Below are 27,834 nucleotides of genomic sequence, written 5' to 3' on the forward strand. Positions count from 1 at the left end.
GTTATATGCCCTTGTGCAGTGGTTATGTTCTGATTGAAAGCTGCACTTTAAATAGAAGGTGGTCTGTGAGGGTTATTTTTAAAAACAGAACATCTCAGTGAGACAGAAACATAAATTACTTACTATACTTAGTTTGATATTTTACCAATTTAGCATTTCATTTAAGCCTTCATAGAACCTCTATTCAGATCAAATGTGTATAGATTTGGTATGCAGTCAAACATATTTCAAATAATCTTCTGAGAATCTTGGATCGTAAAAAGAAACAAAAAAACAACAACAACACTGTCATTTACAGACATGATAAAATTGCCTTTGCAGGCATTTGATTGTCATGTGGCGAAGTAAACTCAAGTGATCCATGGGGTATAGTGGGAGAACTTGAGGCATGGAGTTCACCCGCTGCACGCATACTGAGCTATATCAGATTAAGCTGTGATGACAAGCATGGACAAGTAGGCTATCATATTCTTTCACTAAATATACACACTGGCACACATGCCCTTTGTTTCTTTCTCTGTCCATATGCATTCACACAACGGAAACTTCAGGACTCCCTCAGTGATAGGAAATAATTCATGCTGCTGAACTCTTTAGCTCATGTGAGGAATTACCACAGACGTTCTCAGCTTTTCCAAGTTCAGCTGATCCTCTTATTTCAGTAGCTGTATGCCTCCACTCTTACATAATAGCCAACATGCTATAAAATTCTTAAGTACAATGGCCTGTGTTTTTCGTCCACTTGCTGGAAAAGGCATGTGCATGTTTGGAACTGCACATTTTGTGGCATTTGAAATTGAATGATTTTGTCAAAAACAGGGTGTTTGTCAAAGAGAGCTAGCCTCATAGAAATAGGTGAGCCATCATTCAGAGTTGTTTTTCTCTTTGGTTTGATTAGTAGGTGGAGATGTGAGAGTGTGATGATAAGACTTTATATGGGCATATGTGGTGAGATTTTCAGGTGCGGCTGACAACCTCTTAACATTGCCCTGTAGTACAGTTAACCCAGTGGTTTATCTGCCCTGTCAACAGCCATGTGAAAGAAGCATAGTCGTTCACCCAAGCACCCGTCTCATTCCCTCCTGCTTCTGCAGAGCTAATTCTCCTTTGCATACCTCTCATAGTCTCTCTCTCTCTCTCTCTCTCTCTCTCTCTCTCTCTGTCTCTCTCTCTCTTCTGAACACTCTGTTTTTGCTCTCTACTCAACTCCAGCCTCTGACAGCGCACACACAGCTTGATGGAGCTCATTCCAATGAGGGGGTGATGGTTTAAGGAGCGATTGTTTCGGAGGTGCCCGAGCGTGAGATGTTACGCTGGACGGTGCACCTGGAAGGAGGGCCACGGAGGGTTAACCATGCCGCCGTGGCAGTGGGGCACAAGGTTTACTCCTTTGGCGGGTACTGCTCTGGTGAAGACTACGAGACACTGCGACAGATTGACGTTCATGTCTTCAACACTGGTGAGACAGCTGGCCGATTTTGGCACGTTTTCAAAACAAAAGACAAATCAGTAAATGCCTTTTCAGTCGTACTCGCACTCCTGAGTGATCCCTGGTGTTGTCTGCCGGCAAAAGCTTTTCTTTGAAATATGACAGTAGGGTATTTTTTTGTGGTGTGACAGTTCTATATGCTTTGTGAAAGGGCTAAAAACCTAGTAACTGAAAAATAAGGGAAATTTGTTAGAACTATAATCTGGTTGTCAGAGCATTGTGACTAGAATGATTTAATTTGTTTGGGTTCCGTACCCTGTATCTCCTATTTGTTTGTGTCCAACTCCATTTTGTCAGCCCAAACTCTATGTTATTTTCCAGCAGATGTTTGACAGGATTTTTGAAACGGGTGCTGCGAGTTCATGACAAATGCTCTTATGACTCACTCTGTGACCTGGTTTTCACTCAAGTATAGTTGAAGATCAAGGGCTTCTGTTCAGGACACTGATTTAAGTTGGTTTTACTATCACTTACTATTGCAGTTGATTGTCTTTTGTCTTTTTACTGTTGAAACATAGTAACATAGGCTTGTTGGCTCAGTTGTTTGGCAAACTCCGTTTCACCGACACATTTTAACCATCAGAGTCAGCTAATTGTCAGATTGCAGGTAAATGACCCATTATAAGTGGCAGCAGTATTAGTTCTTAGTTGTCGGGTAATACTTTCAATGCCAAGTCATTTTGAGTGACAGGCTATACGTATTCAGAGTGATAAGCAGTCAGTTCTTTGATCAAGACAATCTGGGCAGGCTGCAGAACAGCACTGCTCCGCTGTGTATGTGGGTGTGTGTGTGGGTGTGGTTTACTCTGGGCGGTGCTAGATGAGGCAGATGAAAATGAAGTACTCAGGAGTAATTCATAGGATGAGATTTGGATAGATCATAATTTTACTGATCCAAAATCTTGTTGGTCCTGAAGAATGAGAAAAGAGTGTTCCTGTGGAGCTGTTCTGTTTTGTGGTTTTAGATGTGTGTTTCACTGTTTGTAGTTCACTGGTGTAATGACATTGATCTCCAGTATATTGCCTTGACATGAGGAGCTCTCCTTGTCACTGCAGATGCTTAATTTGTCCACAGGAAATTTAAGGCAGCTTTCGTAGAGCCTCTTGTCTCATGAGACGTATAAAAGCAAATATTTAAACACAGGGTGGTTTTCCAGATGGATTAAGCGTAGACGGAATTTCACTAAATACCCTTCTGGCGCATCCTCCGCCGAAAGCCTTTTTTAGTCCTGGACTAGGATGTTTTGTTTGTTATGTCTATTAATGATAGTGGAGTTTAAGTAGTTAATTAAATGCATCAGTTCGGAAAACTCCAAAGGACATCTCAGCATTTACTGAATTAAATGCTTTGCGACCCAAAGAGAGATTCCAGTGGTGTCATATTGTGCTGTGAGATCAGCTCTTAGGCCAATGTAAAGTGTAAGTGTTTGTGCTCCTGTTTGTCATGATTCAGAATCAACCTCTGTGTCCCCTTGTACATATAACTGGATACATTGTTTATCAGCATGTGGAGATATTTAAATTTGCTTAGTGGTTAATTAGTGTTCTTCTTTCTTTGACCCTCAGTGTCACTGCGCTGGACAAAACTGCCCCCGGTGAGGACGGCCGGTAGGGAACACGCCCGGGACGTACCTTACATGCGTTACGGTCACACTGCGGTATTGGTGGACGATACCATCTACATCTGGGGAGGAAGAAATGACACAGAGGGGGCCTGTAACGTCTTATATGCCTTCGATGTCAGTAAGTGCCCAAAATGATGTGTGTGTTTTTTTTTTAATGTTTTTCTCTCTGTCCCCTGCCCTCTGTTGTTGTTACACCACTGGTACACTGACTGAAAGGAACTTGAACCTTCACAAAGGTTGAACTGTTTCCATGGAGACTGTAGAAGCACTGCAGGCCTTCATCGTGTTTGCCTGTGCACTCCAACGTCCAAATCTGTTTACTTTCACCGCACAGCACAGATCAAAGATTGAACAAACGAAACTTGTCTCGTGGTATTATGGCACCCAGATCCAAACCAAGTAACCAAAATCAGAAACAGATCAACATTTTAACAAACAAAACTAAACTGAATAAGACAGAGAAAAAGTTTTGCTTTTTTTTTTATAGCGCCGACCTCTAGATCTTTCCCCCTGGTTTTTTTTTTTTTTTTTTTGACAGTGGTGGAATGCAACTGGAGAGAAATGAGGTCAACAAGAAATGAAGTCTGTCATAGTTAATAGAGCCCTGTCTGCAACCTGCCAGACCCTCATGTGATTCTCTCTGTTACCCCAGATAACCACAGGTGGTTCACACCCAAGATCTCCGGAACAGTCCCTGGGGCAAGAGATGGCCATTCAGCTTGCGTCCTTGGCAAAGCTATGTACATCTTTGGGGGATATGAACAGCTGGTAGGTACTCTGGCCAACTTTCCACGTGGTAACCTTTAATAAGACCGTATTCACTTAAAGCTTCTCTTAAGCAATCGATGTGCATCATGAAGACAGAAAAAAAAAAAAAACCTAGATGCTAATAAATGCCATTATCTGCTCATTAGCACTTCAGCGTCTCTCAACAGTCCTCCCAATTCCTGACCTCGGCTGATGAATTCATGTTAAGCTCATTAGAGGAAGTATGCTATGATGCATCCAGTGGACTTTTCTAGTGTAAACGTCGCTGGATGAATGTCTTGCAGTGCTAGGAGTTGCCTTTTGATGTTTGACAGACGTCACCTATCCCGAGGCTGAGCAGAGCTGGCTCTCGGCAGGCAGATGAGATCTGTCTTAAAAGGTTCATAAATTATTTTGGTCCGCCGTGCTTATGAGCTAACCTCACATTACTTAGCTGCAGGGATATAGACAACCCTCTCAGCAAGATGCACACATATACACACAGTTGAGTCCATTGACATGCGTTGTGTTTGTAAGTAGTTTTGTCTGAGCAGAGTGTACAGCACTCGGTTCAATAGCCTCTCTCAGTGCATTCTCATTGCCAAACATTGACATTACTTTGATTTTTATTGTTTGCTCACGACTTTGTTTTTGTTGTCGCAGGCTGACTGTTTTTCCAATGACATCCACAAACTGGACACTACCACTATGACCTGGTCTCTGATCAATGCACGCGTAAGTACTTTGTCCCTTTGGGTGACCTTCAGTTACCGTAAGGGTGCCTGTAATTAAGAGTCTCTTTCAAATGTCATTAGCTCCATGCTCTCCAGGATGGGACCCAAACTATAATATAATTATATCTGTAATTTCAGTAATCTGAACTAGCAGAGTAAAGAGAGAATCCTTTAAAAGTGAAAAGGGGGCGGTTAAAGGTTGATCAGATAACGGGGGGTCATAGAGACTAGAAGGTCCTGACAGGGGACCTGTTTAATGGAGTGTGGTTGGATGGAGCCAAGAATGAAAATCCTGGTGCAGGAGGAGGGTAGTGCTCTGGGATTACAGGGTACTGTGTGTGGATTTGCACATGCCGCTGTGTGTTCAGTAAAGGCATTTAGGAAAGCTAAGGCAGTGCCCCTCTTTTTGCAGGTGGTACAGGCATGTGCAGAGCTCACGGGTCATTCTGAGCTGTTTTTTTTAAGTCTCTGTACAACAACGTAGGGTTGTGTGTGCGTGTGCGCGCACGCGCATATGTGCATATGCCACATGCATGTGTGAGTCTAATTGTATGGTGTAAATGTATGACATGTTTATGTACTGTGTGACTGGTTATTCAAGTTTTGGTTTGTTGAAGTGGTTTAGCCACAAAAAGAGAAGCTGCAGTTGTCAAAGCAAAAATGACTGGCATTTAAATGTATTTTTATTCTGGCCGCTCCAAAATCCATTTTTTACAAACCCAAATGCATGTTTGTCTTTGTACAAAACCCGTTTTGTGTCCCAGATGCAAAAGTCCATGGCAGACAGAAACCCTGTCAGTGCAGTCAGTGAACAGTCTGGAATCTAAAGCATTTCAAATGCTTTGCTTTGTCACAGTCATACAAAAGCTTGCAGGATAGCTTTGTTAGGCAGACTTTATACTGCTCACTATTAATACTGCTCACTGTTATTTAGGGACAGCGAAAACTGGCCCTCCGATGAGTTAAATGTATTCAAACTAACCTGTTTCTCGGCATGATTTATTGTGATTTTGAGGAAAAGCTTTACAGTTTCTTTTGTTTTGTGTTTTGTTATCCCGTTAGGGGAACTGTTTGGAATATGAATTATTTCACACACAGAGTGGAATTTCAGAATTTTAACAGTTAGCATCCTTCACTGTAAACAATGGGTGTAGGTTTCTGTGAGACCATAGTTGGGCTTGTTCAGATCTTGGCCGTCTGACTCCCACTGTGTCTCGTTTGTGTTCATGCTTGTATACTGGAACTCAGCTCTCATAGCCAGTGGAATGCATCAAATCCCCATGGGTATAATAGTTTTAATGTAAGAGCTCAAGGGTGCAAAGAACAAATTGCAAACGTGTTTTTTTACTCTTCCACTAAGATTTCTTTATCAACAGCACATGTGATCATACAGACCTAAACTACTTTGGCAAATATTTTATTACGAGAGTTTGCCACACAGAATTTTAAGGTCTCTTTAGCTCCTCTGAATCTGAAATGTTGGAAAATGGCTGTTGCATCACTGGCCACAAAGGGGCACTGTTGACCTTTTTTCGTACAGGAGTCACAAAATTAGTGGGTAGCTTATAAATTCTCTCTAAACCAAATATAAGTCAGCTTTACTGCCGAGAGATAAAGATATTATCTTTAAATTATACTGATCTGGGGACAAGTGTTCTGACTGTTAACCATTAATAGTAAACATAAATGAAATGCATACTTCCTTACTGGGTGTTATTTGTGAGAACTTTGCTCTAAATATGGTGGACCAGACGCTGATGGCTGGGTTTATTGTTCACAGGGTACCCCAGCTCGCTGGAGAGACTTCCATTCTGCCACCATCATTGGCACCAAAATGTTTGTGTTTGGGGGTCGAGCAGATCGATTTGGCCCCTTCCACTCCAATAATGAGATCTACTGCAACAAGATCAAAGTGTTTGACACAGAGACCAACTGCTGGCTCAACACTCCCTCAGCGCAGCTACTGCCAGAGGGCCGCAGGAGCCATTCTGCCTGTAAGAAGCGCATACACACATTCACTCATTCACTCTCTCGCTCTCTCTCTTTCTCAGTCACTCTCACATACATACACACACACACACACACACACACGCACGCATGTACATACGTGCTCTCAGCGCAGCTACTGCCAGAGGGCCGCAGGAGCCATTCTGCCTGTAAGAAGCGCATACACACATTCACTCATTCACTCTCTCGCTCTCTCTCTTTCTCAGTCACTCACACATACGCACACACGCACGCATGTACACGCGTGCTCTCAGCGCAGCTACTGCCAGAGGGCCGCAGGAGCCATTCTGCCTGTAAGAAGCACATACACACATTCACTCATTTACTCTCTCGCTCTCTCTCTTTCTCAGTCACTCACATGCACACACACGCACACACGCACACACGTACACGCGTGCCCTCAGCGCAGCTACTGCCAGAGGGCCGCAGGAGCCATTCTGCCTGGAAGAAGCACATGCACACATTCACTCATTTACTCATCCACTCTCTCTCCTGCACACACACATGCACACACACACACACACACACACACACAACATTTTTCTGGTGAGCAAACTTAAACCATTTAAGTTCAGATACCAGATTAGACTGAAATTTTGGATACCAAAAGCCTATTTCACATTATTTTTAAATGGGGGGAAAAATAGCAGTGCGCGCTCAGCCCAGCCAAAAACCCCAAACCAGTTTCCCCAAATATCGCTAAAACACTGTAAAGCACCTATATATCTATCAACTTGTGATTCTAGTGCGAAATAGCTAAAGGACTTCGCACACCAGTTACCTAATTATGAGACACTTTAGAATTAAGCAAACATTAATGGATGTGCTGCTTTGCAGTCTGCAAGGAAACATTATGTACCATACTGTTTGTTATGTTTTGGACACGAATTTTGTTCTCCCTATATCCAGTGCACAGCAACCATTATTTACTAATGTACTGAAATATTGAACATTTTTAACATAAAAATTAAGATATTGTACGAATGTATCAAAACAAAGCAAATACAAGATCAGAAAACACCAGAACACAGCTGATGATACACTAGCACCAACTGCTTCGTTTGCACTTCACATGCACAGGTTTCAGTTTTTCTCAGATGCTATTTCAACAAATTTTGCTATAGTCAGTTTTCGTGTGGGATTCTGACATTTGGGCATCAAACTCCAAGAGCTGTTAGAGTGACAGTGCAGATACAGAAAGTTCAGATTCTGAGGGGTGCCCTACATTATTTTCCACACCACGATTCTGAATGACTCATAAGGCCCTGGTCCTTCTCGAAATTTAAATTTCATTGTTTTTTAATGAGAAAGTTTATCAGCTCAGATCATTTTCACTGGTGAACAGTACCAAATAAAAAGCCACTCCAATTAGGGAGCACTCTCGCATTTTCAAAAAGAAATGACAGCACCATACTCTCATTTTCCAGCTTTCTTACTTTTATGATTCAATTATACACACATGGCTGCCTTTGTGACCTTGCATTTTCATGTGAGCTCAGAAACTGCCGTTTGGTGCATTATAGGCTGTGCATCTCAGTGGCTTTTGTTAAATGTAATGTCTTTGGTGCCTTCTCTCATAATTGTCTTGAAAAATGTTAAAATAAGTACTTTTGACACGCTCTAAGAATTTCAAGACACTGTTCAGATGTTTTGCATATACTTCGTGTGAAACATATGCCTTGGGATTTTAGTCTTTCTCATTGATGATACTGTAGCACTTTTGAATGGGACTCAGCCATCTTCAAGATGGAAGAAGGACATACAATGATTTGGTTGTGTGACTATACAAAGAACGTAGATATAGTGAAAACTGCTGAGTAAGTGAGTGAGAAAGATATTACTGAGGCATAGTGATCATGCTATGGTCCTTAAACTGTCTTTTTACACTCTATACACACACACACATGCCTATTCTGACTTCTGTGTGTTACAGTTCTTCTCTCTCTCTCTCTCTCTTTATCTACCCCTTTAGTTGCATACAACGGAGAACTGTATATATTTGGGGGCTACAACGCTCGGCTGGATCGTCACTTCAATGACCTTTGGAAGTTCAACCCAGGTGATTAAGGATCGCTCTGTTCTATTTGTGGTCCTGGCACACTTCTGTAGTGCAGACAGATCAGTGTGGCTCATTCTAACCCAGTTTACATTACTACACATCCTGGTGAGGAGGGAGTCTCGGCTGCCCTGTTCACACACCCGTCATTCTCTCTCTCTCACGTGGCCAATTCTATGGCAGTGCCACACTAAACACAGTTGGCTGAGCTCTAGTGTTCCAGAATGAAGACTGACTACATTTAGCTTTCTCTCAGGAATTTTCGTAGAATGATAAAGGTATTGGGAAATTTATTTTGAGAATAAGTTTAAGGTTTTTTCTGGACTTGAGGTGTTCTCTAGACAAACACTGGATGCATTCATTAGTGGATCCAGCACATAAAAACAAATAAGAATCAAAATCTTGATTAAATTAAAATCAATGACATTGACATGATCTAATCCTTTGTACTTGACCAAGGCAATGACTGCCTCTTTGGAATTGATCTCGTTGATATTTCAGAAGTTCTGTCTTTTATGGATCAGTATTTGACTGGTCCCGATCTGAGATTAAACACTGAAAGCCAGCAATGTCAGCCTGAAGTTATCTGTTGCTATCAAAAGTATATGAACTCAGTAACCTATTTAGGATAGAGTGTTTGTCATAGTAGCTGTTGTTATGGTGGCATAACATAACCAAGTGAGGTTGTTGTTGCTGAGTTGTGTCAAGTAGTCTGATATGCCGTGCTGTAAGTATCCACTTGGTGGCAGTATTACTCTCTCTGACCGAGTAGCTGCTTCACTGATGGAGCTGAGTGAAACGTCACCATAGCAACGCAGTGATGCTGTTGCTATGATGAATGGCTTGAGTAGAGGCTGGTACAGAGCTCTGCCATATAAGGCAGCAGTGAATGAGCAGTGATTCAGTCATCCATTCAGGTTCACAGATGAGTGGAGAATAAGCGATGGCTATTTCTGAAGCACGGAGTTCAGCCTCAAGGACTGTCTCTCTCTCTCTTTCTCCCTACACACACACACACACACACACTCTCTCACTCTCTCATTTTCTCTCACTCTCTTTTTCTGTGTCCCTCCTCTCTCTGCTGCTGCCTTTGTCTTTGTGCTAAATGTAGACAATCAGTCAGACGTGAACTGAAATAGGACAGCTTTGTACAGGAAACAGGGTAGACCCAGAGCATGACAGGTTTGTGTAATAATCTGAATGAATGAGAGAGCTGTACTCAGAATAAAAGACAGCGGCAGTCTACTTTTAAGCTCTCATTGAAACATTTTTAGATGTCTGTGGCCTTACATGGATTAACCGGTATTCACATTAACAGTTATGCCGTTAATTTAGTTACACTTCATTCACATTTGACTGGATGTACATTCAGGCTAAACCACAATGACTTATGGTTGAATATAGGCATTCAGTTGTTTCAGTGTTGTTCTATAACTGTGTTTTGTGTGTGTGTGTGTGTGTGTGTGTGTGTGTGTTCCTCACTGTAGAGGCATTCTCCTGGAAGAAAGTGGAGCCAAAGGGGAAAGGTCCATGTCCTCGACGGAGACAGTGCTGTTGTATGGTGGGAGATCGTATCATCCTGTTTGGAGGAACCAGGTGAGGGATTCTGGACAGCAGTCAGTGCAGAGCTGTGTGATATGACCTTTGTCTGACCATGATAATTGCCTGACTGTTTCATAGTTAGGAAGTATAGTAGTTGTGTAAACCAAACACCACTGTGTGTAGGTGTTTTACTCAAGTGTAATTCACAGTTAGTAGGTTTCATCTCTTCATAGTCAGTGTACCAGTAATTACTATGGACAGATGCTGGAAATAGCCACTTTAATTCAACTCCAAACACCGGAGCAACATTTGGGTTGTGCTTTATTATTTGCTGAATTTTTCCACACCACAAGAGTCTGCCAAATGCCATCTACTATCCCAAAAAGTGGTTATTTGTACAGCATTTCAAACAGGGAGCCTCTGTTAGATGAAAGGGTTAAACAGTGGTGGTCTAACTGTACAGTGAGAAGAATGGACAGGCTCATGGGTACAGCCTTGACTGTAATCAGTGGTGCACTGAAGGTAAGAAATGAGTAGGACAGACCCACTCTTACTCTTCAGAGACAAAGCATCCTGTACAGCTTCAAACACAGAATATGGAGGGAGTCCTGCAGATTGCCTTACAGTAGATGTGTGTGTGTGTGTGTGTGTGTGTGTGTGTGTTTGCACGTGAGAGAGAGAGAGAGGGAGGACTCTTTGTGCTTTCTCGGCTCCTGTATAGATTGACTTCTCTGATATGCCGACTGGTTGAACAGATAGACTTGATTGGCCAGTAGCGGTGTAATAGAGGAGCTAATGATGAGGGTTTGAGTCAGTGGGCCGGGGAGGTACGTTATCTGTAGCCAGTAGTCTTATCATCAGAGCCCCACTGTGCCCATAAGAAGAGCTCCAGACCCACAGAGCCTCACTGCAGCTCTCCCCGGTGCAGTCCACCACATCTCAGATACACCGTCTGCACTCTCCTGGTCTCCACAGCAGCAAACCCAGCGCTGATAACTGCCAGCAGGCGGTCGTAATCGGACCACCCCTCTGTCAACGGGGCATACCCACCTCCCCATTCTGTCTTTTCTCCCACAGTCCCAAAGGAGGGCACAGGGCCTAATCACACAGAGGGCACAGTCAAATCACCAATAACCTGATACCACAGAAATTGTACTTTTCTCAAAACACAATGTTATCTGGCCAAGCCAGAAAAACTTTGTAGCTTTAAAAAAAGAAAATTCTTTCACTTTCTGCTGAAGTAACATATAAAAAGGTGCTAAGGTATGTGGTTTGGACCTTGTTCTCACTCCCTTTCAAATAAAATTTCTCCATGGTGATCAACTGCCATTTATACACAGAATCTTATGTCTCAATGGTGTTCAACCCCATTTATACATAAATTCTTATGTCTCTATGATGATTGGCCCCATTTATACATAAATTCAAGGGTAGAGTGGTTACCATTTAACGCACTACACTAACAGCAGCATCCAGATAAGGTTCTTGTCACAGTGGATAGTTGGCTAACCAAGAGGCAACATGTTTTAAATATGTAGAGACCTATTCAAATCAACTTTGATGTCCTATGGCTGTAAGTACAGCGTTTATGTACAGTTTATATGGCCTCTCATCGCTACCTGTTGAATTTTGGTTAATTTCCCAGTCTCCGTTTAAATGCCGAGAGAGAAGCTCTGTATGTGTGAGGTGCAGAGCAAGAGAGAGTGTGTGTTTGTGTTTCTGTGAGAGGAGTCTGAAGGAGTCTGGCTAAACAGGATTAGCTGAAGAGGTGAGGGATTTGCTTGCAGAAGAGTGAAAGAAGTGAAACACTGTTAGTATGAATTGAGATGGGTGCACTTTGGGGATGTGCCTCACGGGATCAGGACAGGATATCCTCTCAGGATTCATGATTTCCTGTTAGTCCATGGAAGATAATGCAGACTATACTGACTTCACACCAACCCAGAGAGAAACAAACTGTCTAGAGACTGTGGAATGGATCACACTGCTTAAGCACCTGAAGTACTACGCCAGCTCTCAGTGCAAGAGATAAACAATTCCTTTTTTTCCCCTCTCTTTCTCATTCTGCGTGTCTCTGTGTGTCTGTGCGCTTCTGCACGAGCGTGCGTGCGTGTGCGCGATCCTGTGTGAGTCGTATTGTGCTTGACAATTCATCACTTTCCCTTCAGTGTTAGAAGGAACCCAGAACATTCCAGGTTGTTAAATGACCCACATTCACCCCTGAAGAGAGACAATCATTTATGCCTCTCATTTGTTATTTCACACACTTGTTCCTGTTTTCATGCTGACACCCATGAAATGGCTGCAAGATGTTTAAATGGGGTTGTGAACTTGTATACAATACTCTATTACATAATCCTCGGTGAATGATTAAGAATAGAAGAGTCTTAATCCGTAGTCTGTTATTATCATCATTGTTACGGATAAATTAACACTTTTAGGCACATGGGGCTGCAATTATGTGAAATTATACGTGAATAATAATTGTAAGGTTTTTATTAAGTTTCAAGAAAAAGGTTTCAACTCAGAGTGTGTTACAATAAACCAAATGGAGAGATGATGTAAGACATGTAAGAATAGATCTAAAATGAGACATGTTAACTTTAAAGATTTCTAAAGCACAAAGTTTTAAAGTCTGTTTATTGTGACATTGTGATGCTGTTGGAATGGCCCATGTGTGTTTGCTCTGAGGGAATTAAGCAGAGGGAAGAGCTGGTCAGTAACTGGGTGGTGTGAAGGATGTCATACCCAGTGGAGCGTCTGTCACTCTGGGTCCAGCATGCCCTTCGGCTGGGGCGTTGTTTCTGGTTACTGTACAAATTGGAGCATGATCCTTTACAAGAACTCCAACCAGGGGACCACACAGAGGCTGTCCAGGGTGTGCACGGGCAGGCAGGGAGAGAAGCAGGCATGGCCTGTTTTTGTTTTCACTGAGACCCTTAAGCCCGCTCTCACTCACACACACTTGCATTCACAAACAATCACGCAAGCACTCACTGTCAAAACATACATCTACATGCAAGTCCTACACAGATACTCAAAGACATAGGCTTTTTTCCTATCTGATTTTATACTGTGATGTCCTTAATGAAAAGTGAACACACGTCTACATGCTCTTTATCAAAGTGTAGAACTGTCTTGACTAGTTAAATACATATGACTGCTGACCGATATTTTCTGTTTTTTTTCTCCCTGTCCTCTATTCACACACACACACACACACACACACACACACACACACACACACACACACACACAGTGATCTTTCTCCTCATTAAGACTCATGTGAAGGAGAATACATAGTAGCATTGCAGTGCTGTGGTCTTAGTAAATTAGGTAAAGGAAAATTAGAGACAAGCTTTACCAAAGCTGGTTAATTTGACCAACATTTTTCACCCCATTGTATGACTGTTGTCAACCATTAACTTTGTAATGTCATACCTCATACAAAAAGACCATTAAGAAGATTTGCATTGAAAGTGTTAATGAAATGTCAGTTGACTTGTTTAGCTGAGAGAAAATGGTGTTTATTTGTAATTTGTAGCAATGACATCTAGAGTGACCATCATGGCCCACCAGCTATTTGTTTTTGGTCCAGTGACAGTGACAAACGTTAGCACGGAGTCCCATGAATCAGAAAATGGACGTGCAGCTTGTGTTTTCTTGTTGTGCAAAACGCTCTGAGGAAATGGGCTCTCGATTTATTGCCGCCATTTTTGTTTTCTTGAGAAAACCTGTCTCGAAGTGATACAAACCAGATCCCCCTCTATTGATATACCTCCAGAGTTTATGATATTTACTTAAAGAGGAGGAATTTGTATGGTGATAATTTATTGCTTTAGTGAAGTCCAATAAAACTATTAACGCCCGGCATGTCAGAAGCCCACTGTGTTCAAAGGGGTCGTGCTTGGGACTGGACAGGCGTTAGGGCCCAAGGTGTCTGGGAAACAAGAGTTTGAGGAACAAGATCATTACTGCAGTGGTACAGATCCACACACGATTGTCTAGTACCAGCACATTCCCACACTGTGTAAGAGGGTGTGTGTGTGTGTGTGTGTGTATGGCACATAGAGGAAGGGTAGGATGTTCTACATAATCCTCTCTGAGTAACAGGTGAATAGACTGTGAAGCAGTGCCACAGGAATCAGCGGTAAGATGCTGGTAATTATTGCAATTTGTAGCGTTGTCTTTTCTCCTGGGTCTTCTGTGTTGAGCCCTTGTTTTATAGGATGTAGTCACAGCTCATAGCTGCTGTAGATAATCGCGTGACACTCATCTTTGTAAGCCAGACATCTTTCTTCAATTTTTTTCACTGTTTTTTGACATTCCTAATTTGTGTGTGAATCATACATTTTGTGCACGTGGCTCTGTATATGCATTGGGTTGTAGTGCTCTGTGTGTGTGTGCGTGTGTGTGTGTATTATGCATACATTTAAGAGAAGGAGGAGGTGTTTGTGGGCGTTAGTGGCGGGCCATTCAACTCCACTTACAGGCGAGTAAACAGGCCTGCTGAGCTGCAGAGAGGCGTGAAATTCTGCCCTGGCCCTGATTTATTAGCTCTGGGAGCCTCCTCTCTCACCCAGAGAAACCTGAGATGCTCTCTGCTGTTTCTGCTCAGCTCATTTATGTACACACACATACACACACACACACACACACACACACACACACAGAGTCCTCTGGCCTTTAGAAAAGTGGTCACTGTGACACTGACCAGAGTCACTGACCAAGCTGCTCTAACATGAATCATCACTGACCAAACCATTCTGGAAAATCACCAAAATCTCTGACCTGTCCACTCCAGTGGTGACAAGAGATCATTGACTCACCTAACGTTGCTTAGTAATGACAATAAATAATAAGTAATTACAGTCTTAGTATCAAATCAAGAAAAATCAGTAGTAGTCAGGTCAAGTCTAGTCAGTATTGGTTTGGGTATTGATTGTCTGAATCAACACTGAGGTCCTGCCTACCCAGTACTTGGACACTGGTATTTCAACCTGAAATATGTGATATAGGACTGACTGTAACTCAACTAACCCCTCCCACACCTGTAGTGGCTTTTAGCACCTACCACATGGTTGTTACTTACTGAACCATCTTCCATCCTTTCATCCCTACTCACACTGAAGTAAGGAGGATCAGCCATTTTCATGATCAGATTCACTAAACTGGTTTAAGGAGTAAACATTTATTTTCTTATGTCCTGCAGAGACATTAAACTGCTTCAGAGACTTTTGGTAACTGGCTGCCTTAAAAATGCCTTGTGTTTCCATAAGCTCTCATAATTTTCTTAAAATAGCCCAATCAATAGTATTATGAATGAGGTCATCTTGTTCCTGTGGGGTGTGTGTGTGTGTGTGTGTGTGTGTGTGTGTGTGTGGGCTGATGTCATTGTTGTTTGTGGGTGAGTTGTGTCCTGTAGTGATGACACGGGCCGTGTTTTTAGCACACTGTCTGGAGATTGGAAATGGGAACAGGATGTGAGCAGGAACGTGACAGATTGGCATGCTGGGAGCTCGCAAAGGGGACAGCTTGGGTTTGGTGACATGGTGATGAACCGCCCCATTTATTGTTTATTTATTTTTATTTATTTATTTGTTTGGTTGGTTTGTTATTCAGTTTAGCTTATCTCCCCTCTCTCTAGACTAGAGATGTTCAGTTCTTAGTTTTCATTCCAACCAAGTCTTGGGGAAGTTAATGAGGGATCACTAGGATGTGAGATAATGTATTGAATTATTGTCTCCAGAGGAACAGAGAGCAGATATGTGTGATGCATCCTCCTTTGTCTGTTATTTGTGTGAATTTAAGAGCAGTGCTTGATACTACTGCTGGGAATGTTTGGCCATTGGTACTGCTATGGTCTGTCTGATCCCCAACGTGACCAGGTTCTCCTGTCAGACATGTCTTCTGGGTCAACATTGGACTGTATGAGAACTGTTCAGGTAGGTTAGAGCATGCCATGGTTTCTCCAGTCATAACCAATGATGAAGAGAAGTTACTGAACAAGCGGACTGTGATGTCACACCAAAGGGCCGCACAAAACCTTACATGGCAACATGCAGAAGCTTCAGTTTAAATGAACTGAATGGGAGCCTTGATTACTCAGGCAGTTGGACTGTCTTTGAAGCTGTCAGTGTTTCCTCAGTGTCTCTCTTTTCTAAGGACAGTGGCCTTAGCTGTCTGTGCAGTACATAATGATAATCCTTTTAAAGGAGTGCGGTGGCACTGCTGCCAGTGCAGCTAGTCTGACATGTCTGGTTCATTGTACACAGTGATGCTAAAGTGACCTTTCTGAATGAATGGGAGCTGCTTTGATGATGCTCTCTCTCTCTCCCTCTCTGCACAGGCAGCCCCAGCCAAGGGCTCGGTGTTTATATACTCCCATTGAGAGGCAAATTGAGTGGTCACATTACCATAAGAAACGTCCTGTGTGCTTTATGAAGTGGAAGTGTAGTGGATGGGAAATACTAGATGATGTTTGATCGTCTGGACATGGATACTTGTCACAGACATCTGGTGCGTGTGTTTGTGTGTGGGTTTGTGTGTGTGTGTGTGTGCGCGTGTATGCGTGCACATGTGTGTATGTCTCTTTTCTCTTGCTGGCTCACTATTTGGTGATGCACATTTCTACATTGTGAGTAATGACTGATAGGTGAAGGGCTATGGGTGACGCACATGACGCTTGAGTTTCCTAAAGCTTATAGTGGTAGTGTATCATCATCTGATTATGCTGTTAGATTGGTATGCATATTTAAAGCTGATATCTGTCAACCATATTAGTAAATATGATCAACATTGGCTTAGTAAACCCAATTTCTGTGAGCGAGGCTCCTCTGATTCTCCTTCTTTTCTTTTTACCCTCATTTTATGTGGAAGATGTGACGTCACACAGTGGTTTAGTTCTGTAAGTGCTAGGCAGACATCTGTGGTCTTGGACTTGTTTTTTTTTCTTTCTTTTTTTTTTTTTTTTTTACCCCTTTACGTCCACAATGAGATGGTGTTTTTAAAATAAAGTGGTCATGAATCACTTCCCTTTCTGTGTTTATCGTTTCAGACGAAGGGGTAATTTTATTTCACCTTGACAGTAGCAGGAATGAGTCCCTCACAGAACCAGTCATATCTAAGAAGTCATGTTACGCCCCCACCTCCATTTCCTTTAAACTCCTTTTCCCTCTCAATAAGCATAGCCATCCCTACCCATTCCTGGCACTTTTCCCACTGTGAGTGTATGTGTTTGTGTGTATATGTGTGTATGTGAGGAGTGTGGGGCTATGTGTGAGTCATAACTTCCCTCCCATGGGGTTGATGTCCACGTGGTATGTGTGCGTACACACACACACACACACAAACTGGATGGCAGTCACACACACTCTGGCACAAATTGAGTGTTTTTCTGTGTTCAGCACACATACAAGGGTTGGTGACGACATGGCTGACATTTACTGCAGATAAATATACTCCTCACCTGTTTGATCCAAGCTACACTGCGCTTATACATTTTTTTTTGTTTGTTTTCTTGTTTTTTTTAATTGTTTTTCTTTTTCTTTCTTTCTTTTTTTAATTGAATTTTTCTGTCCCCAAAAGCCAAGTAACAGTTTGTCTCCGAAAAAGTGTCTACATTTGCTCTCAGGTCTAGGAACAGTCTACTATATGTCGTGGCTTTGTTTTTGTTTTTGTTCTTTATATTGTTTGACGTTGTTCTTAATTCCGCATCTTCAACATGTAACAAAAAACCTGTCCCACCAAGATCTTTTTAAATGGAATTAGGTATGGAACAGGACAGTGGCTCTTTTTAAATTCTACAGCATTATCACTCACCATTAACATCGTTCATCACTGAAGAGGGGGGAGTGCTTTGTGATGATGATCTTCATCCTCTAGTGAGACTAGACCCAAAGGAGCAGTGTCTCAGAAGTGTAGCCACAGAACATCTTATCTGCCTCCTGCAGTGTGTGTTTGTGCACTGCTCTAGACGATAGCGCTAACTTTAAATCCCAATGCTTGTCACGCAGACTAAACACCTAGGAGAACCCCAAGATTTGCATCCAGTTACAGCCTGTTGTCTTTCGAGTTCAGTAGTCCTGTGCACCCTTCCATTTGTAAGTGAAAATTCTTTTCATGTGCCATGTGAAATGTGCTTCAGTATATGCTTTGCTATTTTAACAGGCCTGGTTACTGTATCAGAATCTGGCTGGATCAGGCTTTTTGATGCTTTATGTTTCTTTTTCTCTGTCTCGCTCTCTCTCTGACACACACACACACACACACACACACACACACACACACACACGTACAGACCCGTGCCTGCACTCATAAGGGTCAGAGGGGAGCGTGCAGAAGTTTCCGTTATTGTTTGGAGGTTGTGCACACATTCAGTCTGTCAAACAGACTCACCCCAAGCAGGATACGCCATGGCAGGAGGAGGTGCAGTAAACCATGAGACACGACCCTTCAGACAAAGAGAACAGAAAACACCTGCAGGTCCCATGGAAAGAGACTGCATCAAAGCTGACAAACCTTCAGTGACATTTCAATGATTGTTTATTGGTTATCCTTGATTAGCTCCGTCTAGCACTGGTTGGTTCAGTCGAGCAGTTTTATCCTCAGACCATCCATCTTCAGACATCCTGATGAATGCTGTTCTCTCTGAGGTTTAACCTCCCTGACATTATCCCAGAATAACTGTGGAGTAGATTGACAGAACCCACAGGAAGACATATCAGTAAACATGCTCTAACACTAAAGAAATGGTTTCTGGACTTGACTGAATTCTGGACCCAACAACTCTTTTGACTGAATCGATATGAGCTTTGTGGGGGAAGGGCCGGACTGCAGCTTGTCTGATGAGACCAATACAGACACAGTGTCATGGAGTAGTCCAGAACAGATCACAATCTTAAACAGAACTTGAAGATGTTGTTTTAATGTCAAGGTAATGCCCACAGAAGGCTGTTCTGTCAGGGGTGAACACTCAGCTGAAAGGCCCTGTCTGCACTGCCTTTGTCCCTGTTTCCTGTGTGTGGTCGACCTTGAGCAAGTCAAACAGAAGCTTGAAGAAATTTTAATCAGAGAGGAGTTTTTTTTTTTTTTTTTTCCAGCGACAGGAGTTAGTTTTCCAATTTCAGGTTATAGGTCTTTGGGGACCATTTAAAACCCACTTTGTGCATTTCTAATATAAGCCAGCTGTTCTCAAGGCTCCTAAATGCAGTTTAATCTTCACTTCCGCCATTTAAAACACAGCTACCGAGCAGCAAGATAGCGCTTTGGCGATAATTTGACAAGATTTTTGTTTTCACATGAGAACAGGTCTGCCTGGTATCACCAGGTCTGGTTGAACAGTGACTCTGTTATAACTGTAGACTAATTTTAAACTTAAACCCTCAAGATGTCAGCACAGCTTGAATACTGCAATTAGAGGAATAAACACAGTCATGCGATTGGTTGCTGGTCTATCTGAATGTCTGTAATGATCTGTAATCTAAATTCTGGCCGTCTCATGGGGAGCCAAGCCCCCTCTCTCCAGCTCTTCAGCGTCTCCACTCTTACCTGAGGCTTAACTCTCTTGCCTAATCCACCATCCGGTCCCAAGGGGTTCTGATAGCCAACCTCAGCCAGGGATTAAGGCTTTCTGAGATTAAGACAGAGGAAGTCAGAGTTTTGCGGAATGTGAGGATAAGTCTCTAATCAAAAAGGAGGTATGTATTGGTTTAAACACATCAGAAAATAGGTATGAAAAGACAAGCTAGATTGTAACTACATTAACCCCTGATGTTTTATGACTCGGACCTTATGCAACATTGGGCATTTTATAACTCAACGGTGGGAGAGTGATGATCACTTACGGAGTGCTGTAATGCAACGCTCGCCTTTGGAAATACTGTGCATCATTAAAAATGACCATATTATTCTGTATTCCAGTAACAAGCAGTCCTCATTTGCCTATGAGCGTCACAGACATCAGGATCCGTGTTCAACAGTCTGGATCGCCCTTACCCCTCTAAACCTTCAGACTGACACTTATTACCTGCATGGGTTCATATGCTTGGTCCTAAACGAGAGATGTCAACATCAACATACTGTGTTTAAAAAAAAAAAAGCTGTGGTTTAAACTGCCTTTGCTCTAAAGAGTCACTGTTGCAATGAAACAGATGTCAAAATTTAAATCTTCTGTCAGAATGTTGTGTGATTTGAACATGCTGGTGGCGACAGTTTTTTTGTGCTTAGGGGTAGGGTTAAATATCTAATTATCGCTTTAACACTTCAAAGGTTGTTGGATTGCATTGGGCTTTGGGTGTGTGTTTATAGCAACAAGGTAGCGCAGTGTGTCTGGAGCAGCTGATAAGCTTCTCCACAGGAAGTCATATTGCATGATGAGTTCCTCAGAGCTGCATTACTCTGAACTCTATGGGTCATCAGGAAGAAGGAAGAGGAAATGGACTGCACATCAAATCCTTCCAAGAATGAGGATACGGCCGATAAAACACACAGATGACTAGTAAAGGGTGGACTCGTTCAGTTCAGCCTCTGTTTGAGACACATGCAAATGATGATTGACAATTCCCAGGGAAAGTGATTTCCTTGGGAGTTGGTGATGCCACTTTATAGAAGATGCTCGGGCTTTTTGAGACTCACGTATTGTTTGAAGAGTAATCTCATTTCCATTTCATTTTCTTATGCTCTAGTCCTCAGTAACTGTAGGTCTAGAGAAGCAGTGGTGATGTTAGTGCATAGCTGGAGAGCAGTAGTATGTCCTCAGCAGAAATCCATAGTGATGTTATTTCAAACAGCGAGCCCTGTTTTTACAAGCCCAGGGGGCGGTGAAAGGTATGAGGATATCTCAGTGGTTAGGCTGGGAATTATTGTCATCCCTGTGACAAAAAGTGTGTGTAGATGGGTGGATGGATGTGTGTGTGTGTGTGTGTACGTGTGTGTGTGTATGTGTGAGAGAGAGTGCGGGGGGTTGGCGGGATAGAGGGTGAAATAGGGACAATTCCCCCACTCAGAGATACTTTGCTGATCATGTGACAAAAACGACCCATCAAACACCAGGAGAGCTCATAAAGTGACGCCTCAACGTTTTCACACTTCAGCCCAGTCCTGAAACCCCAGTTCCTTCTTTCTTTTCATCCCTTCCTTTCCTCTTTCTCTGTCATGAAACGTGTGGTCATGCATGACAATCCGCTGAAGTTCTGCTCAATTTCACATCTAACTGTCTTTTACAAGTACCGAAGAAACACAGAGTGCCTATTCCCATCCTGGCTCTTCTGCCTCTGATGGTTCTGTCCTTATCTGGTTTACAGAGCTCAGAGTTTTTATGCTTACTGTCTGTATGACTGACTGTGGTTGCTCATTGCAGCTGTGCTACTGGGAACCAGCAGAGCCTGAAGGCTGAATCTCTTACTGGTCATTGCCCAAAGCAGCATGCAGAGATAGGAAGAGTAATACTTTATCAGAAAGCGTAACTACCCCATCGAGTACATAGTTCGGTTACAAGCAAATGCCTTGTGAAAGTGTCTGTTTATGTGTGTGTGGGAATTCAACTGTGCCAAGCAGTGGGTTGTGCATAGATGACTGTGTGGTAGATGCTCCTTAGAAAACTGGACTGTTTCGGAAGCATGGGCAGATTTCTGCCCTTTCTCATGCCCGGTGTGGGCGTTTTCTGAGTGAGTTGTGGAAAAAAAAAAAAAAAACAGTTACTAATGCCAATTGTATCAGCTGTGTCTTCATTTGTAAGCAGTCCAAATCTCACCCACGCTATTTACATGAGATGATTCACAAGGCACAACGGAAACACCTAGAAAATAACACTTCCGGTCAACTTGTTCAACTAACCTCAATTTTATGAGAGAGATTAAACAGAGAAAATATCTACACAGCTTTTTTTTTTGTTTGTCTTCAAGCAAAGCACCAATGCTCCTGAATAAACCTTATTTAGTTACATGTCCTCGACTAATAAAAACAGAGCGCTTTGGGAAAGGTGTTATCTTAAAAGCTGGTTCTTTGGGATATCTGCAGGGTTCATAGGGCACGTTTGACTAACACTGAGTTGCGTGGCGTCAGATAAAGACAAATAAATAGGAGCGTGTGCGTGCTAATGTAACGGGCTACGGGAGGGGGCGGGGACTAATCCAGGGTGGCTGACCTCCCAGGGGAACTGAGGTGGGGAGGGTTTTTGTAATGAGTTCTCCAGCTGGACCCCTGGGACCTCATCGCTCGTGCTCCCTGCCTCTCCTGGCCGCTTTAAACTGCCACCTTGTTTGTTTAGGCAAGATTAGGAACGTAAAAGCCTTACAACATCCTGGACACGAGAGAGAGAGAGAGAGAGGGAGAGAGAGCGTAGGCTGAGGGGAAGACAGAGAGAGGAACAGGTTGAAGAGGAGACTTTCTCCAACTTGCATCTATCTGGAATGTTCCAGGTCTTAAAGTGAATCCAGAGCTCATATACCATCCAGAGTCTTCTGGCAATTTTTGCATGCTGGTTACCCTATGACCTAACTCCAGAAATTTACTTACAAGAATTTATTTTATTATTGAATATTCATCTGTACGTCATCATTATTATTAATAGAATCAAATCAATCTGTGGGTCATTTGCAGAGAGACTTCTTAGCTGTTGCTTAGTCCATTGTACAGGTATATGATCATTCCTGAAATCCTTTATAAAGTCTTTCCTGGAATGTGGTCCACAGTCCATTAAGACATGAGAGGGCAAACCAGAAAGCACTCGTGGAAACCATACAGAATTAGATTGTAGACAGTGCTGTAATCTTGTTTTGCTGACCTTTGTCACTTGCTGACATCACTGTTCTGATTCATGTTTGGTCTTGGTTAAAAACATCAGGCCTTGTGATGGTGGACTGCTTGCTCATTTCAGCTCGTACAAAAACGTACACCCAAATCTTTGGATCATTATACGAATCACGCCTGGGTCAATTAAGTATTATTTGAGTGACTGGCCAGTCTTCAATACTCCTATATGGCTCTTTCACTTGATGATTTTTGCTAAAGCAAGTGTCGAAACGTCATGTTTATTGTGTTAACTAAGAGAACAAAGTCACAAGCAAAGAGAGCATTAAAGGGGTTTGAGAAACTGCTTTGTCTTGAAAAACTCACATCCCTCAGGCCCTGGTATGTGACTGTTTCGTTATTCTCTGGGAGAGACTCACACCATAGTGGGGAACGTCGGCCTTTGTGGTGCTGTTGTTCTGAGTCGTGGCATTGGAGCTCAGGTGTGTATGCTGGAGCAGTGTTCACTGGGCCTTGGCAGGAAACAGATGTGGATGGTGATTTGATGCAGGGAGGGGGGGAGGGGGGGGGGGGGGGTCAGGCTCTATCAGACGGTCCAGCTTGGGATTTGTGTCTCCAGGACTATGTCAGTTTCCTGTAATACTAAGGAGTGCTAGCCACTGATAACACACGTCCAGGGAGAACCCCCACCCTTGGTGGGCTCCTGTATGAGTGAGTGGGGGGGGGGGGGGGGGCTGTACCTGGATGGTAAAAGCAGAGTTTAGAGGTAGAGAGAAGAGGAGGGAATGAATGATGGAGAGAGGAGAGGACATGTTTAGAGAGAGCATGTTTATTTAATTGTTCTTAGAGATATCCTTGTCAAAGGACAGTGTAGTATATGAACAAACAGCTCCATGAGCGAATGCAGGTTGTTTGTGTGATTTGTGTATTTACTGTTCGCTGAACAGTGTAACAGTAGTAGGGCAGTGCTTCAGTGAACACTGCCTAAATCCTGTCTGAGACCTGCTTAGACCTAGTAAAGCAAGGAAGAGGTAGTGAGAGTTAGAAACCCGGTTTCCTGTGTCAGAAATCATTTATGTAATCAATACTATGTCCATTGCTTCCTTTTCCTTTAAACATACCTTTAGCTCTCACACATGCTGAAAAGTTCAGCACTTTCTCTGGATCTCCTGCAGTCACTAAGGCAGCCATGCAGAACATGGAGACAAATAGAACCTTAAGATTTTAAAATGCCTCTGAAGCACCCCTGATTATCTGACCTGCTGTTTTTCTTTTTTTTTATGTTGTTGTTCTTTCAGCCCATGTCCACTGCAGGGGATGGGAGATGAGTTTGACCTGATGGATCACTCTGACCTGTACATCTTAGACTTCAGTGAGTAGTCCATCTATCTAGAATATTTAAACATACACTGCCTTCTCTTCTCTTCTCTTCTCTTCTCTTCTCTTCTCTTCTCTTCTCTTCTCTTCTCTTCTCTTCTCTTCTCTTCTCTTCTTTTTCTTTTGCACACCTCCCCTCTCTCTGTCTCCCTCTCTCTCTCCCCCTCCCTCTCTCTCTCTATCTGTCTCTCCCTCCCGTGAGCAGTGTAATCCCTGTTTTTGCTCAGTCTCCTGCTCTGGGTCCAGGGACACCACGGGTACATCCGGCCCAGGGCAGCCAGACACCAAATAAAGGCACTTTCCTGTTGACGCTTGGGCAGTGCCAGGCAAGGCACTGTGGGAGTGGGTGGAAAATAAAGCAGGGTAGTGTTTGGGACTGGCAACACCTATATGTCTACATACACACCTCTCTACACACTCACATGAGCCGGCATGTGCCTGCATTCTGCCCTCTCCCTCCATATGGTGGCGTGGAGGGGAGGCTGGGCTAGGCCATTAGAGCATGAGTGAAAAAGGAAGTTATTTTACACAGATCTTGCTGCAGGCTGATGTCTGAACTACCTATTTCTGTGTGTGCTCTTAGTCATGACTGTCTGTGTATTTGTGCCACTCAGTGGTCTCTCTCTCTCTGTCTCTCTGTGCCGGCTCAAGCCTCTGTTCTAGATCATAAATACTACCCCTGTCTATAGATATTTGTTCAAAACTGAGGAATTTTCTTTTCTTTTTTTTAAGCAATCTATTTTAGTAAATGTATATGTCCTGCCATATGTCTTACTGAGTTATGCCCATCTGTTTTTTGTTTTTTTGTTGTTGTTGTTTCTTTCCTGTACAGGTCCTAATTTGAAGACATTATGCAAGCTAGCAGTTATTCAGTATCGGTTGGAACAGTCAGGGCTACCTCAGGATATCCGGTAAGACTATCATCATCTAAAACTCTCTGTATATTCATTCAGAGCTGCAGCTAATACTGCCCACATTACTGTGGTATTTCTGATGAATGAGCATTGATACATACATTTTCTGGTTTGTTTGTTTGTTTGCTTATCTGGTCTGTCACATCTGCAATCACACATCTCTTCCTTCCTGTAGCTTCATGTGCATTGCTTCTCTGGGCCAAAAAGTCATTTTCTTTCTCTTTCACTCCTCTCCTCTCTCTATTGAAAGGGTACAATTAATCTCTCTTACCCAGCCCTGATGTGTCAACAGAGGTCTTCCCCAAACTTAAGAAGCTTTTAGATGAGGTCAGAGAGGTCCGTTTGACTCCCCTTGCCCTCCAGAAGGGTCCTGTAACCTGTTTTTTGGGGGGTACACCTCATCCCGCAGAGCTCGTACACACGACGCACTCACACACAAAGTGAGAGGGAGTGAGTGAGTGTGAAATCAGAGCCAGAGATAACAATCTGAACCTCAACCTTTGACCCCTCATCAGGTCAGCTCTAGGCCTTGTCAGCAGCCCCTGCTCCTGGTTATCAAGTTACACGCGTGAGCTGCTCCAAAAAAAAAAAAAAACAACAGCCATGATGGAGAGAGAGAGAATGAGAAACCGTTAAACCCTGCTAATACCTCATAGCCTCAACAGAGCCCAATAATTCAACCAATTAGTCAAGCGCATTATCACTCTGAACTAAGGCAAAATACATTACCCATGACTCCATCAGCTCATTTCTGACACCCTCTAACTAAGCTAAGGCACAATAGAACATGAGATTTACAACAGAGAATCATTCACTCATACTTCAGAAAAAAAAAACAAGTGTTTCTGTGCTGAGTGAAGTATCCAAACATGTGATTAATTATGCATTTCTTACACATCATCGTGTTTTTTTTTTTTTTTTCCATCTGTCCCTAGAAAAGTCAGTCTAAATCTGTTGCATAAAAGTGGAAGTGAGAATGATCTGTATAGATCAGAAACAGAGCCAACTGTCTCTACACTCTGTCCATCCCTGACTGCCTTAGTCTTCACAGTTTCTGTGTCGTTACATCTGTGTTCCTCTGTCCTCCTGTCTCCCTCGTAAGATCACTGAGACTGATCACACTTTCTATGGTGCACCCTTTCGCTGATAAACATCATCACTGCTGTCTATGAAGGAGACAGATGGACTAATAGTAATGGAGAATCCAACTGTTGCTGTAGCTCTTATCTTCATTTGAGCCATCCTGTCCACTGCTTAATGAACTCTGCCCATATCCAGTGCATTCTCCCTCAGACAGACCTGAGAACCCCCCCCCCCCCCCTCAGTTTTCTGTCTGCATCGGACTTCTACCAAGCCATTTGTCTGTCAACCTGTATCTGATCACTGAAAGCTGTGTTTAACATGGAGGCAAAATGACAGATGGTGACTGAACTATTAAATAATGTCATATTGAGAGATACTCAGAAATATGGCAGTTTTCGCCCCCCCCCCCCCCCCAAAAAAAATAGTTTTGGAGCACAGGATATTTAACCCACAAATGAAAGCCCATCTATATATTTTTCACTAGTGTTTCATGTCTGTCAGTATCTTCTGAATCCTCAGTAGATCCTCAGTTTAGTGTCTTTTCTTCCTAAATGATCTGTCTTTCTGTCTGTCTGGGCCTGGTCAACATCACTCTAGTTTGTGATTACAGTATTGATGAGTAGTCTCTGTGCTCTCTTTCAGCTGAAGTATTGAGCACATTTTTTTCCTCTACGAACCGATTTCGGAGTCTCCTGTCCTCACAGTTTTAGTTCACACTCTTTCCTGTCTCTCTCTCGCTCTCTGTCATGCAGGTGGGAGCTGACAGCCATGACGACCAACAGTAACATCAGTCGACCAATCTTCTCCTCACATGGCTGAGAACAGAGAAGGTACCTAGAGCATCTGTAGCTATCTGGAGAAGCTTGATTTCACACCGTTTGGATCCGGATTGATTTTTTTTTCCTTCGGGTAACTCCTACTCCAAGTAAATGGTTTTATAAGTGAAGACTAATTAACATTTTCTTCATCCAGTTATGGGGTTTCTCATTTTTGAAAGAGGTACTTCTGAATTTTTTTAAACCTTTTCCCCCCCTCTCTCTCACCTGAGCGGACAAATGGCACCGGCCTGTGTTTTTTTTTTTTTTTTTTCTCTTTACATGAATCAGCGTACCATGTAACCATTCTTATCTGGTATTCTTTTAGATTGCTGAAGTAGAAAGAAAAACTGTATGGCGTTTCTCCACTTTTCTCCTATTTTCTTTTCATCATCAGTGAAAATGCTCAGATTTGGTTCTTTCCACCCTCCTCCAGCATGGCTCAGGAAATCAGACTTGTGGAGGGTCCTGACATTGGAAGCTACAATATTGTGTTGATTGGCCTAAGAGAGGAGATAGTGAGAACGAACACTGACGACATATGACAACAGGAAAATGTCCCTGTGTAGTCAATCGATAATCATTATCAACACACTCAGAAAAAGAAATTGACTAATCTCCTCAAAACTACCTCTTAGAAATCATAGTTTTGATTACACTTCATCCCTCAGCCTCCCTAAGGTTATGATTATGCC

The 27,834-nt window shown here is 42.8% G+C and overlaps 1 protein-coding gene across 1 annotated transcript in view; it reads left to right on the top strand.

Annotated features, from left to right (window-relative positions):
• Positions 1-27,362, top strand: part of klhdc3 (kelch domain containing 3) — a 28,389-nt gene extending 1,027 nt beyond the window's left edge. The window contains exons 2-11 of the mRNA XM_030771196.1: positions 1,213-1,459; positions 3,056-3,232; positions 3,767-3,882; positions 4,525-4,596; positions 6,376-6,589; positions 8,575-8,661; positions 10,146-10,254; positions 24,249-24,322; positions 25,160-25,238; positions 27,077-27,362. Of these exons, the coding sequence (XP_030627056.1) occupies positions 1,306-1,459; positions 3,056-3,232; positions 3,767-3,882; positions 4,525-4,596; positions 6,376-6,589; positions 8,575-8,661; positions 10,146-10,254; positions 24,249-24,322; positions 25,160-25,238; positions 27,077-27,143 (1,149 nt within the window). The 5' untranslated portion in view covers positions 1,213-1,305 and the 3' untranslated portion in view covers positions 27,144-27,362. The remainder of the gene's footprint in view (positions 1-1,212; positions 1,460-3,055; positions 3,233-3,766; positions 3,883-4,524; positions 4,597-6,375; positions 6,590-8,574; positions 8,662-10,145; positions 10,255-24,248; positions 24,323-25,159; positions 25,239-27,076) is intronic.
• Positions 27,363-27,834: the final 472 nt, after the last annotated feature.

Source organism: Chanos chanos, chromosome 4, assembly GCF_902362185.1.
Source record: "Chanos chanos chromosome 4, fChaCha1.1, whole genome shotgun sequence".
Lineage (NCBI taxonomy): Eukaryota > Metazoa > Chordata > Actinopteri > Gonorynchiformes > Chanidae > Chanos > Chanos chanos.